Source organism: Lithobates pipiens, unplaced genomic scaffold (genome assembly GCF_037356315.1).
Source record: "Lithobates pipiens isolate NorthernLeopardFrog02 unplaced genomic scaffold, aLitPip1_a1.2 Scaffold_22, whole genome shotgun sequence".
In the NCBI taxonomy this organism is placed as follows: Eukaryota; Metazoa; Chordata; class Amphibia; order Anura; family Ranidae; genus Lithobates; species Lithobates pipiens.
In genome coordinates this window covers 170,186,132-170,204,635 of record NW_027507784.1, presented here as the reverse complement: position 1 = coordinate 170,204,635, position 18,504 = coordinate 170,186,132, and the positions used below count along the sequence as shown (strand labels likewise).

General features: G+C 43.6%; 1 protein-coding gene across 2 annotated transcripts in view; it reads left to right on the top strand.

Moving 5' to 3' along the window:
* The first annotated feature begins 1,384 nt into the window (after positions 1-1,384).
* CFLAR (CASP8 and FADD like apoptosis regulator) overlaps positions 1,385-18,504 on the top strand; it is a 65,909-nt gene continuing 48,789 nt past the window's right edge. The window contains exon 1 of one of the 2 annotated variants that reach the window (XM_077448628.1): positions 1,385-1,496. In XM_077448628.1, the coding sequence (XP_077304754.1) occupies positions 1,464-1,496 (33 nt within the window). In that variant the 5' untranslated portion in view covers positions 1,385-1,463. Of the gene's footprint in view, positions 1,497-16,442; positions 16,603-18,504 lie in introns of those variants that run through there. The other variant, XM_077448629.1, reaches the window with a different exon arrangement.

Below are 18,504 nucleotides of genomic sequence, written 5' to 3'. Positions count from 1 at the left end.
CCCAGCTAGTCACGGCACGAGGTGCGGCTTGCGCATGCGCAGTGGGTTCCCCTGCTGTGGCACCCACGTTTACAATGCCGGTGCCGCAGAGAGGATGTGGAGACAAGCGGGGCTTCGTTCCCCCGTATCGCTGGACCCTGGGACAGGTAAGTATCCGATTATTAAAAGTCAGCAGCTGTAGTATTTGTAGCTGCTGACTTTTAATTTGTATTTTTTTAAGCAGAACTCCGCTTTAATTCTGGGATAAGCAAATATCGTGTTATTACAAGAAGCATGTGTATTCTTACTTTGTAAATTTCTTCCAGGTCTGTGCAGTAATCCAGTGGAAAACTTTGTCCTGGAGCTTTCTGGAATAGAGACCGGGCACTGCTGATCTCTCTCCTTGTGCAGGGTGTCTGTACTTGTCTCCCCCCTGTAGTTTTCTGCAGACATCCTGTCGTGGGTCGGCAGGGTGGGCTCCTCCCCCAGCTCTGCTCTATAGAGATAAGCTATGTACAGGACAGTGATAACATCACAACTACTTTCACAAGGTAATAACCGGATTTGCAAATGCATTTGGTGCACACAAAGTGGATTGTGGCTATTGAGAAATATATAAAGGAGTATTAAACCCAAAACCAAAAATGTAATATGTTACAGCTTACTAATCATTAGATGTGGTGGCTGCATTTGTTTTATTTTTTTAGGCTTTTTTCACAGTGTTTTGACCTGGTGATCTGGCCAATTACACACCTCCTGTATTAGAGTGCCCCCATTTTGGATGAAGGAGCACAGGGGGCACATTTGGGCAGCAGCATTGTCAATTTGGGGGGGGGGGGAGCTAAATATACTAGCAGATTTAAGCGTACTAGCAAATTGAAGCCAAACTTCAGCTCACAATGTTGTTACACAAGCAGTTACAACAGATTTTTTTTTTTGGGGGGGGGGGGGGGGGAAGGCTTTACATGAAAAAGTAAACGCTAATTATTGTAAGCACCCCTGTCAGTGGTAAATGGTTTGTCTCAACACTTTAATTGCTACATTTACATGACTGCTTGAGCTGTTGAAAAACAGCAGACTTACAACCTAGATCACCAGATATAAAGGAAAGAGAGCCTAAAAAAAAAGAAAGCTAATGCAACCATCACATCTAAGAATTGGTAAGCTGCAATATAATAAAATGTATGCTTTTGGGTTTAATACTGCTTTAAATAAAATGTTTGCTTTTGGGTTTAATACTGCTTTGAATAAAATGTTTTGTGCCTGGAATTTAGAGGTTGTGGGAAGATCATAGTCACTACTGTACATCATACACTGACCTAATGAGAAAACCGATTTTCTCCAGATCATACAATCGGAAACCGAGTTTTCTAGCTGAGACATGTGACTTGTCAGCTGTGCACACGTCATATATTTACAGGGAAAGCCTCTGAAGCAACTTCCTCTCTGCTCGCTCTTCTCTCAAACTCTCCCGGCTGAACAGGATGACCTCCCTCCTCTTCCCCACCACAATGAAGGTATTGTATTCTATGGAATCTCGGACTTTGTGCTAACTGAAAGCAGTTTGTCTATAAAAAGCGATGTAGGTATCATGTAGGTTAGTTGAAATGCAGATTAATCTCAGGAATGTATTGTTATATACATAGCTACTAATGGTTCCAGAGCTCCAGGTATAGTGACAGCTTTGGCAGTCCTTGGTCTGTATATGGAAATGGATCTGCTTTTGGTTAATGTTCTACCCTAAAGCCTGCTTTATGACCGTGACGCTATTTGGTGTTATTCTCATTATTAGGATTTTATGTTTATATTCTGGAGACTAGTCGGAGTCTCAACACCTACTCGTAGCTCCCGACTGTCCCTGATTTGGAGGGACTGTCCCTGATTTGGAGCAATGTCCCTCTTTCCTCCTCATTTGTCCCTCATTTTGGTCTGATCTCTATAGTTGTATATAAAATGCACTTTTTATCTTTCAAAAAGTGTTCCCCAGAGCTAAACCTTTCATTCATTTTCTAAATTGCTGCATTTGTACATTTTAAAAGCCAATATAAAGTAATGGTAGTGGTAAAAAAAAGTCCTTAAAGTGGTGTTTCACACACACACAAAAAAGATAAAAATTCCTAAAAAAAAAAAAAATTTGATTTTTTTTTTTTACTTATCCCTAAATGCCTGTTGCTAGGGGTTTCCTCGTAGTCTCCCTCCTTCAGTGCCTGGGCTGGTGACATCACTTCCCCTCGGCACAGGAAGGGCTCAGCTCTGCCCCCTCCCTCCTGTCAGTCATCTGAAACTCGTGACAAGGTCCCTGATGACTGCGCGGCCAATCACGGCGCGTGGCACCACTCGCACACGCACAGTGGTGCCCACAGTTGCAATGCCGGCGCTGCCAGGAGGAGAGGGGACGAGCGGGGCTTCGTTCCCCCACATTGCTGGACCCTGGCAAAGGTAAGTGTCCGATTATTAAAAGTCAGCAGCTGCAGTATTTGTAGCTGCTGACTTAAATTTTTTTTTTGAAGGGGAACACCCCTTTAACCTTCTTTTTTTTTTTTTTTTGGTTAATTTTCCTTTAAGGGGGTGTGTCCTATCTCTACATACGTTTGTTAGTATGTGTCCCTCATTCCCATCGCAAAATGTTGGGAGGTATGCCTACTGATGATTACCTGTGTTATAAGTTACATTGTTGCTACCAGGAAATACTTAAACCAAAATCCAAAAATGTAATATTTCAGGTTACCAATCATTAGATTTGGCGGCTACATTTGTTTTCTTTTTAAAGTTCCCCCCCCCCCCCCGTTACACCTGGTGATCTGGCCCGTAACACACCTCCTTTATTAGACAGACACCACTCAGGATAAAGGAGCACAGGAGCACCATTATCACATTATTATTATTATTATCACATTATCACAGCAACATTATCAGTCTGCGAGGGGAGTGTTAGATGCACTAGCAGATTTAAATATGCTAACAAATTGAAGCAAAACCCCAGCTCACGCTTTATAAGCAGCTACAGCAAGCAGTTTTTATTTTTTATTTTGGGATAAAGGTTTTACATAAATCAAGGCTGATCATTGTAATCACCCCTGGCAGAGTTAAAGTGTTACTAAACCCAGAACCCTGCATTCACTATATCTGGTCTCCCACAGTATACAGAACATTGGAGATGCAATTATTTTAGTAAATATAAACTGTTAAATCTTTTTCTCATCAGCAGTGTATAGCAGTTTTGTAGGTTACATAGTTACATATACATAGTGGCTTACATAGTAGGTAAGGTAATAGTAATAGTAAGGTAATAGTTTTTTGAAACTATCGATACCCCCCACTGAAACCACCTCCTGTGGAAATGTAATTCCAGATCCTTGCCGCTCTTACAGTAAAGAACCCTCTTATCTTCTAATTTTAATGAGTGGCCACGTGTCTTATTAAACTTCCTTCGCGGAAAAGTTTTATCCCTATTGGGGGGTCACCAGTATGGTATTTTGTACATTAAAATCATATCCCCTCTCAAGCGTCTCTTCTCCAGAGAGAATAAGTTCAGTGCGCACCACGTTTTTTCAGAACTAATATCCTCCAGACCCTTTATCAGCTTTGTTGCCCTTCTTTGTACTCACTCCATTTCCAGTACATCCTTCTTGAGGACTGGTGCCCAAAACTGGACAGCATACTCTAGGTACAGACCAAAGTCTTGTAGAGCGAGAGAATTATCGTTTTATCTCTGGAATGAATCCCTTTTTTAAACAGTTCCCGACCGGCGCACGACGATGTACGTCGGCAGAATGGCACGGGCAGACAAACTGGACGTACAGCTACGTTCAGTTGAAATTGTGCCGCTGGTGGCGCGTGTGTGCCGGTCGGAACCCCCGTGAGTCTGTTTGCAGGTGCCACGGACTTGATCGCCGCGGGGATACCCGTTATTATCTCATGGGGAGGCTGAACGGGGAGATGCTGTTTACATTGGCATCTCCCCGTTCTGCCTAGCAAGAAGTGACACTAATCTCTGCTCATTGTGTTTGGAGCAGAGATCAGCATTCAGTAGCACACAGCCCAGCCCCCCACAGTTAGTAACACGCCCCTAGGACACACTTAACCCCTACACTGCCACCCCCTGGTTAACCCCTTCACTGCCAGTGTCATTTACACAGGAATCAGTGCATTTGTATAGCACTGATAGCTGTATAAATGACAATGATCCCAAAAATGTGTCAAAAATGTCCGATGTGTCCGCCATAATATCGCAGTCACAATAAAAAATCGCTAATTAATAAAAATGGCATAAAACTATCCCCCTATTTTGCAAACGCTATAATTTTTGCGCAAACCAATCAATAATCGCTTATTACGATTCTTTTTTTTACCAAAAATATGTAGAAGAATATGTATCGGCCTAAACTTAGGAAAAAACATGTTTTTTTTTATATATTTTGGGGGGATATTTATTATAGCAAAAAGTTAAAAATAATGCGTTTTTTTTTTCAAAATTGTCGCTCTTTTTTGTTTATAGAGCAAAAAAAAAAAAAAAAGAGGTGATCAAATAGCACCAAAAGAGAGCTCTATTTGTGGGAAAAAAAGGATGTCAATTTTGTTTGGGAGCCACGTCACACGACCGCGCAATTGTCAGTCAAAGCGACACAGTTTTGAATCGCAAAAAGTGGTCTGGTCTTAAGCCAGCAAAATGGTCGAGTCCGTAAATGGTTAATGCATGCCAATATTCTGTTTGCTTTGCTAGCAGCAGCTTGGCATTGCATGCCATTGCTGACCCTATTATCTACTAGGACCCCCAGGTCCTTTTCCATCCTAGATTCCCCCAGAGGTTATCCCCCTAGTGTATAGATGGCATTTACATTTTTGCCACCCAAATGCATTATTTTACATTTTTCCACATTAAACCTCATTTGCCATGTAGTTGCCCACCCCATTAATTTGTCTTCTTTTATCCCATCCTCCAGGTCGTTTATGAACAAATATAAATAGGATTGGTCCCAGCACAGAACCCTGGGAAACCCTATTTCCACCCATGACCATTCCGAGTATTCCCCATTTATCACCACCCTCTGACCTCGCCCCTTGTAGCCAGTTTTCAATCCATGTACTCACCCTCTGGTCCATGCCAACGGATCTTACTTTGTACAGTAAACGTTTATTATGGGGAACTGCCTCAAATGCTTTTGCAAAATCCAGATACACCATGTCCACGGGCCTTCCTTTATCTAGATGGCAACTCGCCTCCTCATAGAAGGTTAAGGCCTCATGCCCACAGATGTTTTTACAGCCGCTTTTATGAGTGTTTTTTGCAGCTTAAAACCCGCCTCTCCATGTTAGCCTATGGCCTCATGCCCACCATAGTGTTTTTGATTTGTAAGTGGCATAGGCGTTTTTAAGCTCCAAAAAAACCCCAGGATCAGTGTGTTCTGAGGCTCTTGCGCTAGAGGTGTAAAAAAGCCAGACGCTGGTAAAAGGTGTTAAACGCGATTTAACGAGGCTTAACGCTGTATACACAGCGTTATGCCCCGTCCAACGTTTCTCTGTCTCTATTCAAAATCAATGGTTCCCTATGGGAGCCCATTGATTTGAATAGAAGTCGCACCCAGATGATCTGACTTGCGGTGCCTTGTGTGCTGAGAATCTTGAAGGGGAACCCTGTCAAAATTTTGCGTGAGGTTCCTCCCCAAGATCCATATCAGACCCTTATCTGAGCACGTAGCCTGGCAAGTCAGGAGAGGAGGGGACGAGTGCCCCCGTCCCGGACCATACCAAGCCATATACCCTTAACATGGAGGGGGTTAGTGCTTTGGGGCAGGGGGTCCCCTGAGAGCCCCTCACCCCAAAGCACCCTGTCGCCATGTTGATGAGGACAAGGGCCTCTACCCGTTTGTTGGGGTCTGTGGGTGGGAACTTATCATGATCTGGAATCCCCCCAGATTACGTCCCCTCACCCTAGGTGAATAAGTATGGGGTACATCGTACCCCTACCCATTCACCTAAAAAAAAAAAAGTGGCAAAAATAAACACACTACACAGGTTTTTAAAGTATTTTATTAAGGCAGCTCCAGCTCTTCTCCATCTTCTGGCGACATGTTCTCTCCTCTCCACGCTGTCCTCTCTCTCTCCGATAACTTCTGCTCTTTTTCTGGGTATTCTCCCTCTGTTCTTCTTCCAATGTTGACTCGACGCAATCTCCCAGTGTAATGCTGGGTCCGCCGTGTGCAATGACTTATATTGGCATGGGGCGGGGCCACGCAATGACGTAAGTTAGAGGCCATGCCCCTTGTGACATCATCACCCCATGATGCCCTGCTCCCTCGTCATTGACAGCAACGAAAGCAAGCAAAGCCTGTGAAACCAGGAAGTGAGGGGAGAGAAGAGCTGCAGACAGGCACAGCGCTGGATGGGCTGAGGGCTCAGGTAAGTAAAAAGGGGGAGGGGGTATACATTTTTTACCTTTTAATACATCTAAACCTGGCTTGGTTTAGAATGGGCTCCGATGCATATGAAGAGTTTGCCTTGGTGAGTATAAAACATCTGAATAAAAGACTGTAACATCTAAGGAAGATAGCCATAAGGCTCCTTTCACACTGGGGTGCTTTGCAGGCGCTACAGCGCTAAAAATAGTGCCTGCAAAGCTCCCTGAAACAGCCGCTGCTGTCTCTCCAGTGCGGAAGCCCCCGGGCTTTCACGCTGGAGCAGTGAGCTTGCAGGACGGTCAAAAAAGTCCTGCAAGCTGCTTCTTTGGAGTGGTGTATTTACCACTCCTAAAGCGCCCCTTCCCATAGGAAGCAATGGGGCAGCATTGCAAACCCGCCTGCAAAGCATTGCAAACCGCCGCGTTAAAACTGCCCCGCTAGCGGCCACATAGTGTCGCTAAAACGATGGTAAAGCACCACTAAATATAGCGCTGCTTTACCGCCAGCGCCCGCAATGCCCCAGTGTGAAAGTAGCCTTACAGTTCTGCGCAGTATGGGAGTGTTCTGTACTTGACAGACCTCTGGGGCGTTATAAGTGTGACAGACCTAGCTGGGACATGGGTTTTGGAGAAGACTGGAAGCAAGCCTCTTACCCACTGACTATGGGCCCTGGTATTTAAGCAAACACTACTCTTTGGAAGGTTTATACCTGGGGGATCCATGGAGTGGTCTTTGGATTCAAGTCCATGTCTCCCCAAGACACACAGACTCTGGAACTCTACGACCAGGGTCCATGTTAAAGGCCTAGATGACACATTTCCAACAAGAACTGCTCCACACTGTGAGACTCATAACAGATGCTGTTGTCATCAGCAAGCCACCTGGGTGGGGCCCCCTGCCATAATGTGCTTATTGTAAGTAGGCCTCCTGCTATTGTCTGAAGGTGTTCTGTGTTTATACTTATGATCATGTGTATTGCACTGCGTGAAGCTCAGTGACAGGAAGTCTGACCTGTCGTGAGATCCTAATTAATCAAAGCATTGTCTAGGTGTGAATTCCCATTCAGCTATTGTTTCTGTCTGAGTGGGCACGCAGTCATCCAGGTGAATAATTAACATAATATTTATAGTATATTTCTGTTGTTCTAATTATTATCCTGTTTGTATTGTTAGGGTAATATGATCAGGAGCGGGAATGTCCTCCTGCGGTGTATATATTCTTTATTAGTTTGTTCAAATAAACGTGTTCCAGCTTTGCAGCCAAACAAGTCCTGCCTAGTTTTTGGTTGCAATATGCGGCTATAATATCTGATATCTATCTTTGGACTTGAGGAAGCGATACATGATGGAAGCACAAGCACTCAAGCGGAGTGTGGGATGTTCTGTTACAATAAGTAGGAGTGAAAGTGTTCTGAACTTAGGACTTCGGTACTGTGAGGAAATGTCAAGGTAATGTACCTGTACTGTAAAGTGACTGCAACTACAAGAATTGCATCGGAGTGAAGTTTTGCAGTAAAGCACTGAAAAGCCTTTTGGATCGGATCTTCCTTTATTCTGGATAATAGGCCATCGGCCGGGAATGTGATGAGGGGGGCTTCCAGCAAAGAAGTGTGTCACAATATGGTGGAGTATCTCCAAACAGCAAGTAGGTGATTGATTATGCCATCCAAGAAGAAGCCAGGGTAGGTCCAGAGTCAGCATGGAGGGAACTGGCACGGGTTAAGGGATCCATTACACACTTATCAAACAGTATGAGCCGTGGAACGTCCTTCTGCTGTTGGATAGATCTTTATGTGAATCAAAACATGAAAACAGATTTTTAGATCTCCTTTTTTAATACCTGAAAAATCTGAAATGTTTAGTAAAATACACCTGGAGTAGTTTCCAGCTGGCTCCATCCAACCTGCTGGTTTCACACTATTTCTGACTTTCTGATATGGCATAGAGCTAAATCGCTGCTTAAACGTGGGCAGCCGATCAATGCTTTTGCTTTTCAAAGAAAGCTTCTCTTGACGGTGGTGCAGACCAAAGAATCGGCATGTGGGATGGTTGAAACCGTTATGCCTCGTACACGCGATCTGACTTTCTGCCAACAAAACCATGGAATTTTGGTTCGAAGGGCATTGGCTCAAACTTGTCTTGCATACACACAGTCGCTCAAATGTTGGCTAACAATTACGAACGTCATGACCCTACTAGACATACTATGTGGCTTTTCAGCGCCACCCTTTGGGCTCCTTCTGCTAATTTCGTGTTAGCAGTAGTTTGGTGAGTGTTGTTTCGTGTTTTTCATTTAGCGCTTTTCAGTTTTGCGCTTTTCATTTCGTGCTTTTCAGTTCGTTTCTGAACGGCCATTCGTCAACCTGACATGTTGCGGAATCAGAGGAGATATAATGTGTTATTTATTATTGGCCTTGGAGTTATTGCATTGACATTATTTTTTTGGTTGAATATTGATTTGATTTGGTATATTTTTGGATGCATTTTTGTTTAAGTTCTATTGGCAGATAGCATGTCTAATTTTTATTTATTTTTTAATTCTGTACAATAAAAAAAATTAAGCAGCCGACTGCGGTAAGCATTTTTGTTACCTTTGTTTCCCCATCTATATTGTTTTCTAAATATAAAAATAGTTTTTGTCTTATCATGTAATATTTATATCTTTTCAGATGTATCTACTGTATTTCCTGATGAAGTTGTTTACAGCGAAACTAGTTGAAATACTATACCATCTGTAATTTTAGATATCAATGTTGTTTTTTGTACGAATAAATCTTTGTCATATTTTTTTTTTATGATGATAGTCCACATGCTCCCTCTTTCTTGTTGGGTTCTGGTTGGGGACCAGACTCCCAAATTTCTATTCAATACAAAGAAAATTGAGTACTGTCCGTAATACTTTTTTTATTTGCACTGACATACAATTTTTCAGGACAAGCTTTCGGGGTATGTCCCCTTCTTCAAGGTCCAAGCAGTACTGATTTACAAATTTTTAAGCAGAATGTAAAAAAAAAAAAAAAAAAAAAAAACACCTCTGAGGGAAAGAAGAGGAAAAAAAAACAACAAAAAAAACCCACATACAGATCAATGGCAATAAAGATAACAGAAGAGTTAGTGAGATAAGACAGAGGGAGAGCTATGGAATGGAGGGGGGGGGGGGGGGGGGTGCTAGTCACAGAGGGGGTTGTAAAACTTTAGTGTAATGGGTAAGGAAACCTATATCTAAATTCAGGCCATTATTTTTTGTGTCAAAAAGAATTATTCTTAGTTCAAAGGTTTTCCTTTCCTGGATAGTTCTGAAATTCCCTTTTAAGAACTAAAACATTGAGGTCTTCTATAGTGTGGCCCGGTTGTGAGAAGTGATGTCCAACAGGTGTGCATAAACTGTCTTCTTTATGTTACTTGATGGTATGTCTGTGTAAATTCATCCTCGTTTGCAACTTCTGTCCTGTTGCCCAGCGGCAGTTTTATGACCTGGGACGTCCTGTTATTGTGTCCGCTCGGCGCCACAACGCTGTGACGTCATGTTTTGGCGCCATGGAGAGGGCTATTTAAACTTGGCCTGCCATGTGACAGGCTGGGAGTGTTTGGAAGCTTGGGAGGTTCGTCCTGCGTATCGTTGTCAGGTAAAAAGGCAGTTTTGTGGGTTCTCTGTTAGAGTACTCGTTGAGCATACTTGTCTGTGTGCCCTTAGGGGCTGTTCTTTGCATAATTGTGTCTATTTTTTACACTGCAAGGTGGATAGGATCTGGTTCGTTTGGACGCTGTGGGTCTGCTGTGGTTGGGAGCGGGAGTGTTAATCCTCTGCCCCCTTTCCTCCTTTCCCTCCATTTTCTGTCCTAAATTGCGGGCCAGTGACTCAATTTGAACATCTGTAGCCCAAAACCGTGAAGAGGTGAGAGACTTCTATATCTTGAAGTTCATGATGTGTTTTTATGCGACTTTTCACGTTTCCTTAAAATGCAGTTTGCTATTTTATGGTCTATGGGGCCATACAATTGTCTGCTATTTGTTTTCTTATTAGATCCTGTGGACCTTAACCCTTTGAAGATCTTTTGCCTTTCTCCCGAGCTCCCTGATTTATAACAACTCTATTTAACTGATCTATAAAGGCGGGTAGGTGTGGCTCCTTTAATGGTGATCTGGGTGGGACCTTCACGGACCTGCATCCTTATGTCTTTAAGATCTGGAAAGCAGTTTTATTATTTTGTAGTTCATTCAGGCACTATCTTATGCATATTTTTCAGAGACATTTGTACTAATTATCACCCTCTCTGCGGGTCTCCCTGGCCATATATGAGGGCAGACCGGCATTATCTGCGGTGTTGATGAATGGAAAATATTCTTTGAAGAGGATCAATCCCATTTGGTGTAGGTGTTTCTATTTTTTCCCCCTTTTTTGGAGGTAAGGGGAATATTTAATATCTGGACCTTGGGAGGGGTGGGTTTTGGTTTAATTTAAATATATATTTTTTTTCCTTTAACTCTCCTTCACGCACTTGCAACTCTTGATACTGTATCATTGTACTTCATGGTTATTGCTTTATTATTTACATTATAAAGATTTGCAGTTTAGATGTGCTTTCTTTGTGAATTGATTTCTGTCTTTTTTTTTTCTTTTTATGTATAGTTTAAAGAGTAACATATTTGTTCTTGTGTGATACAATAAATAAATATTCCTACTCCCGTGTTCCTGAAGAAGCCGACCAAGGCGAAACATGTTGTACTGGGATGGAACCTCTGTTGGTCTTTAAAGAGAATGTCACCTGCGTTTATGTATTAGGTGTCAATCATAGGGAATTGTATTAACAGTTTGACAATTTTTTTATATCTTGTGTGAAATAAATTTGTTCTTTTTTTTTAGAATATTTTTCCTTACTTACTATTTTTTTCATTTTCAATACTTGGTGCCGCAAAAGTCCCTTACCTCCAAACCTTTTGTGCTTGAATACATACTAGCCAACATTTGTTGGCGGAAAGTTCAACAACAATTGTCTGATGGAGCATACACATGGTTGGATTTACCACTAACAGCCTGACATCCAACATTTCCCATCGGAAAGTCTGATCGTGTGTATGGGGCTTTAGGTACTGTCCCAGCTGGGAGGGAGAGAGTTGATTCCATGCCTGGTTTCTTGGTCTTTTTGGCTGGTTCCTGTCTGGGTCTGGCCCACTTGTCCTGTGTGATATGAATTCAGTCAGTGGTCTAGCTCGAGGAGCTCCTTGAGAAGAGAGGCGAGTGAGGCCAGAGAGTTTCAGCACAGATGAGACCTGGAAAAGCAAAGGGATGTCGTGCATCACTGTTCACATGTAGAGACTTTAGCTTGGGGTCTGTCCTGAAAACGCCAGCACTGGAATGTGCCAAAGGATTTACACTTGTGTGAGAGTCTCTGAAGGGCTATGATTACTGGAAGACACTTTTTTTTAGGTATGCCAGTGTAGTACTCAGACTGTAGTAATAGTTAGGGAATTGGGAGTTAATACTACATTTATCTGTTGGACCATGCAAAGTTAATTTTGCATTTTTTCTAAGTAAAGTATTGAACTGTTGTCCCTGGCTTGTCTGAAGTTAACAAATAGGTCTGAGGACATTGGGGTAGGAGGATATCAGTGTGGAGTGAAATAATGTATAGACGCATGTGGTTACCTAGAGTTGTCGTCACTTCTCCTGCTCATGGTCTGTCTCCCAGAGCAATGTCAGCAGATTGCGGCACAGAGGTTCCCCATCCTGTACAGAGGTAATGAAGTCCAAGAGTCAAGTTAAGTGGACATGTGGAGCCTGAGCAGACAATTGTGAAAAAAAAAAACACAATATTTTTTACTTTCTGATATAAAACTTCCAATAAAGAAAAATATTGAAGAAATGAAATTTCATAAATTTAGGCCAATATGTACTCCGCTACATATTTTTTGGTAAAACAAATCCAATATTTTTTTTTTGTGTGTGAATAGCCTCCCGCCCCAGTGGACACTACACTTCATTCCAGGGACACAGGGGCACTCTACTTCATTCCAGGGACACACCACGTCATTCCAGGCACACAGGCACACAGGGACTCTCCACTTCATCCCAGGGGCATACCACTTCATTCCAGGGACACAGGGACTCTTTATTCCAGGGATGTTTCAGGGGCACTCCACTTCATTCTCACATCTGTTTCTTTGGATGCCTGTCGGAGGCATTACATTGCAGTCAACGGTAACGCATTTTAAGCTCACAAAAATCACACAAATAATGCAAAATCACCCAAAAAATTTTTTAGTGAGTTATTGAAGTAAGTATATGATCTGTTACAAAATGTAACAGATCATATATGTGTAAAATAAATATATTATCTATAACAAAATATAATATAAATATAATTCTAATCGTTGATTAGAATGAGCCAATGAAACTTACATTTTTCATGGTTCGTTCACATAGAAGTCCAGGAGTGGTAAAAGCAGGCAGCTGATCCATGGTTTTACCTCCTCAACTGTCTTAAGAAGGGCATGCAGCTGCTCGGGGCTATGCACATGCCATGACCGCAATGCTTTGCAAAAATGAAACTACATGCTGCCATGGGCAAGCTGTACCACTGCTGAACGCAACCCATGTGTGACACTGTGGTTCATCTGTTTTAAGATTAAAACAGGCAGTGAGGAGACCAGAGTCACCACATGTGACAATGAGCCTTACAGTCTTCCAGGTGTAGCTCTGAAACTTGTCTAAATGCACAAAATGAACCTCCGGACTCTATAGGCAGAAGAATCAAATGAACCCACCTCTCTGGTGTCGCCTGCAGTGCTGCATCCACTTCCAAGCCATAATATCTAGATTGGGTTAAAACCGTAGAACCCTTTAGAGAATCATTCATAGTCGCTCCAAAAATTGCCGAAGACTGCAAAAGAAAAAAAAGAAAATCCCACAGGCACAAACCTCACAATGGAGACAAGGGATGACGAAAATCAAAAGGACAGGACATGCAAAACGCTGTAATAACCCAAGTAAAAATGTGCTAACAATGCACTATAGATTCAGAGAAAAATACATGTGTATATTCTAATGTGAGAGTATGAACAGGCCCCCTAAGGCAGACCATACACCACACAATCTGATTGTACAATCTCCTTTAGATTAACCATCAGCTATAGTAGTGTAATGGTGGCCATACACATAAAGATCCAAATGAATGATTCTTCACAGAATTGGACAGTGTGAATCTACAAATGATTAAAAACGCACATACTGTGTCATTAATTGTTTGTTTTTGCTTGAGTCAATTGATTTAATTTGAAATGATTTTGTTTGGTCCATAGGAAAAATTAGATTATGGGAGAGTAGATATATTAATCTGATAGTTAAAGGCCCGTTTCACACTGTACGTCGGAGGTAAAGAGCCGCTATTTTTAGCGGCGCTTTACCGTAATTTTAGCGCCGCTAGTCGTCCACTAGCTGGCCAGTTTTAACCCCCCCACTAGCGGCCGAAAAAGGGTTAAAACCGCCGGCAAAGCGCCGCTGCAGCTTTGCAGTATAGCTGTGCTGCCCCATTGATTTCAATGGGCAGGAGCAGTGAATACACAGCTCCTTCAGCGCTCCAAAGATGCTGCTAGCAGGAGATTTTTTTTCTGTCCTGCAAGCGCACCGCTCCAGTGTGAAAGCCCTCAGGCTTTCACACTGGATACACAGCAGCGGCTGTTTCAGGGCGCTTTACAGCGATGTAGTACTTGCAAAAGCGCCCCAGTGTGAAAGGGGCCAAAGTGGTTGTAAAGTCAAGACATATTTTACCTTTAGACCCCTGTCACACTGGGTCGTTTTGCAGGCGCTACTGCGCCAACAATAGCACCTGCAAACCGATCTGAAACAGCCGCTGCTGTGTCTCCAGTGTGAAAGCAGTGCACTAGCAGGATGGTAAAAAAATTCCCGCTAGCAGCATCTTTGGAGCAGTGAAGGAGCGGTGTGTATACTGCACCTCCACCGCCCCTGCCCATTGAAATCAATGGGGCAGCGCAGCTATACTGCCGGCAAATCTGCAGAGGCGCTTTGCAGTGGTTTTTAACCCTTTGACGGCCGCTACTTTTCCCGTCGGAAAAATTCCACTTTACCGCCGATGCGCCTCCTGCCCCAGTGTGAAAGGGGCCTTAATGCATTCCTTGCAGTAAGGTAAAAAATTGTCCCAGCTGTTGTATCGCCCCTATCTCCTTAAAGAGGAGGGCCAGCTTTAAAAAAAATTTTTTTAAAAGTCAGCAGCTGCAAACACTGTAGCTGCTGACTTTTAATATGCAGACTTACCTGTCCAGGGCGCCCGCGATGTCGGCTGCCCGAGGCTGACCCGTCCCTTGGCTCTCGGGTCCCGGCGCCGCCATTCTATCTAAGGGAAACAGGCAGTGGAACCTTGGGGCTTCACTGCCCGTTTCCTACTGAGCATGCTGCTCTATGTGTGTCAGTTGATGTGCACAGCCTGGCTTGGGAGCAAGCTTGTAGCTGCACCACCATATAAAGCGGCTTCACGAATGCACAAGAAATGTGAGTTGTGCTTACGGTGTCATTAGTTTTTAATGGCACCTCCAAACGCAGCCAGCATACACCAGCTTTTGCATGCATCAAAACATGCTGTAAAGCTCAGTAAAAAAACATGCAGCTCTATGCCCGTAAAGGTGCAAGAGGTTCATTGATGCGTTTGTTGCATGTAGGGCAGCCCATTCAAGTAAAAACATGGGAAAAACACAAACAAAAGTATACAAAATTGTGTGTATTGGCAATGCCAGCTGTGAATTTTGGCCTAAGGCCTGCCTAGAGTTGCCACCTCATCCCTTTAAACCCGAACACCTTTTGAATTCCACGTGTTCTAAAGGCTAATTAAATGCAAATAAGGCAGCAAGTGAGTTTAATTACCACCTTAATTAGCCACAGAACCTGTGTAATGTGTTCGGGTTTAAGGACCAGTTCACACTGCTGCGAATTCTATTGCAAATTTTTAGCCGTTGCGATCAATCAAGTTTGCAAGTAATTTAAATAACATAGTTTTCCATTAGTGCAGTTCACATCAATGCGTTGCGAATCTAAGCTGCGTACTAAAAAGGGTCCTGTGCAAATTCAGCTCCATAGACTGCAATTGAAAAAAAAAAACGCAATTTCACATCACTGCGATATTCATTTTTTTTTATATGGCTGGTCAGACATAAAATCGTGATCCCCTCCCAATTTGACAACCAATTCGCAATATTTTCCGTAGAATCGCAGTAGATTCGCCAAAACACATAAAGAATTTGCAACAAAAATTCGCACTGCAGCAGTGCTAACTGGTGTTCTGCCAAAAACTGTCTCCCCATCGGATAGTGTCCGATGGGGGGACAGGACAAGGAGACTCCGAAAGCTTCCGAAGATGAACGGCGCCTGCGCATTGAGTCCAAGTTGAAGCCCCACCATCCACGGTAGCAGTTAGTAAGACAGCCCTTCGCCGGCTCGCTTCCCTCACCACGCTTCGGGCACGGCCTCTCTTCTCTCTGCAATTTTTTTTTATTCTAACTCTATGTCCACTTGGATGGTGGGGCTTGAACCTGGACTCAGTGCGCAGGCACCGTTCATCTTTGGAGACTTTCGACGTCTCATTGGCAAGCGCAGTACAGAGCGGACACCATCCGACGGGGGACAGTATTCGACACAACACTGGCCTTAAAGGGATGAGGTGGCAACCATAGGCCTGCCTGATGTTATACATACTGAATGAAGTGTTTAGCTGCGTCCTCATATTACAGTTTTAGTAAATCGAAAGGAGATTGTAGAGAGATGGTAGAATCGGATTGTAACGTGTGTGGTGATCCTATGCTTTCCCAGGCATGCTGATAAAAGGCACGGCTTTGGGAAATCCCCTGACAGGCGTTGTGAAAGGACACAATGTTCCCAGATGGAATGCGTCTGACTCACTTTCCTGTTCCAGAGGAATATGTCACCCTCTTGTATATCAGAGGTTTTCTTTTTGGTTTTACAAATAAATACTTGTCTATGGCAAACTGAGAACAAGATAAAGATCCATAAAATGGGGCGTTTTTTTTTTAGCCCTGACTTGCTGGGCAAAATTTGTGGTCGCTACACTGAGAAACACTGAGGAACAGCTGACTTTCAGCAGCTACGAGGTTAATAATCTGCCACTCCCAGTCACATTTTACAGGAAGAAGCCGAGCAATGGCAGCGTCATCCTCTCAGCAGAATCCGTGCATTGAGGGTTAAAATCTTCGGAGTTCTGGTGAGGATAGTAGAAAAAAACGCACGCCATAGCCACCGTGACGCACTTGGCAGTAGCGGGGCTGAGTGCTCATACGCATCTTAGCAGGATCAGGAAAGGGGGCTGCAAAAGTGTGCTGTTCAGTGATTACCTGCCTTCTTCTATATAGTGTGTACATTGGGAAAACCACATCGCAGGGGGCATGAGGAAACATGGCATAATTCCCAATAATAATGGAATGTGCGACATGTTATTACCTGCAGAAAAAAAATCAGGAAATGAAATACGAGTCACAAAATGTCTGCAGTCAGTTAAGACCGAACAGTCACAAGGACACTCCACCCGTGTGCTTTGTGTGTTCTGAATGTGTGACTCACTGCAACTACACAAGTCTGATGAAAATAGCTGTAGGTGGAAATATTCGGCATTTACTGAGTGATTCAGAATAGGCAAAGCACATCATTTTTTTTTTTTTTTTTTTTACCGCATTAAATCACCACACACATCACTGCTAGGTTCTTGCTGTGCAAGTTTACTTTCAGTCCTTCTAATTGCATGTTACAATGCATTGTGGTTACTTTACAGGGAATCGTTCATGAGCAGACCCCCCCGGGAGGCACAGGAGACTACGCTTTCCTTCATTTCCTTGCTTTGCTGATTCAATCCTCTGAAATGTAAAGACATTGTTTACAAGAGCTGACTATATTCTAATTTGGAAGTTACACAGATAATTTGGGGCTGAGTGTGTCATACCTAACGTTGTGGGTTAGGCCTCTTTCAGACCTGCAGATCCGTATTTAGCCATCCGTTTACTCCTACTATCACATAGTGTCTGCTGTGTACTGCGCATGCGCAGTACACAGGACACACAGATTAGGAAAATAGCCGAAGATGAACGGCGCCTGCGCCGTGAGTCCAGGTTCTAGCCCCACCATCCAAGTGGACATAGAGTTAGAATAAAAAGAGCCAAGCGCAGCGAGGCTGTGCCCGAAGCGTGGCGAGGGGCCCTGTAATATTTGCAGCCCTATGTCCACTTGGATGGTGGGGCTAGCACCTCGACTCACGGTGCAGGCGCCGTTCATCTTCTGAGATTTTCCGAATCTCCTTCTGCTCCGTACTGCGCCTGCGCAGTACGGGGCGGAAACACTATCCGATGGACAGACGATATATGGAAGAACACCGGCGGATGACAAATCTGTCTCTACACACTGTGCAGGGATGGTGCTGTCAGAGAGACCGCTCTCCTCTATGGGGGATCGGATGATTATGGGCCACCTGTCCGTTTTCATCCAATCTGCCAGACGGATGGAAAATAGAACATCCATCCATTTTGCGGATTGGATCAGGGCAGATCGGATGTCAACGGACAAGTCACTGATGACATCCGTCGCTCCATATAGCTGTACGGAGCGACTGTTCAGATCCAACTGAAAAAACTGATCTGAACAGTCCGCACATGTGAAAGGGGCCTAAAGTTTGAGAGAATGCACAGGCATGCGCATTACCCGAATCACTGCGTGCAGTGCTGATTCCCACTATTGTCTGGGCTTCCCCCTGTGTTGCACTCATAGAATGGAGAGTGTGGGGGGGGGGGGGGAGGGCTAGTAAATGTAATTCATCAGCCCCTTACTTTTCTAAATTAACACACTCGCTCACTGTGTTTGTGCATAACTGAAGCATAGTAAACTATGTTTGCTACACTTCAGTTAGTGAATGAACAAGAAGCCGCTCAGCACAGAGCACTATTCATTCACTGTCCAGTGCAGCTGAGGCTGCAGAGAAAGCCATGTGTGTTTTGCCTTTGGGGTGCACGCCCTAATGCAATAAGTTGCACTCACCTATGAGAGGACAAGAAACAAGAAGTGGGTAGAATAAGGTATTTACTAGCAGAAAAACAATGTTTTACTATCCAAAGTTAAAACA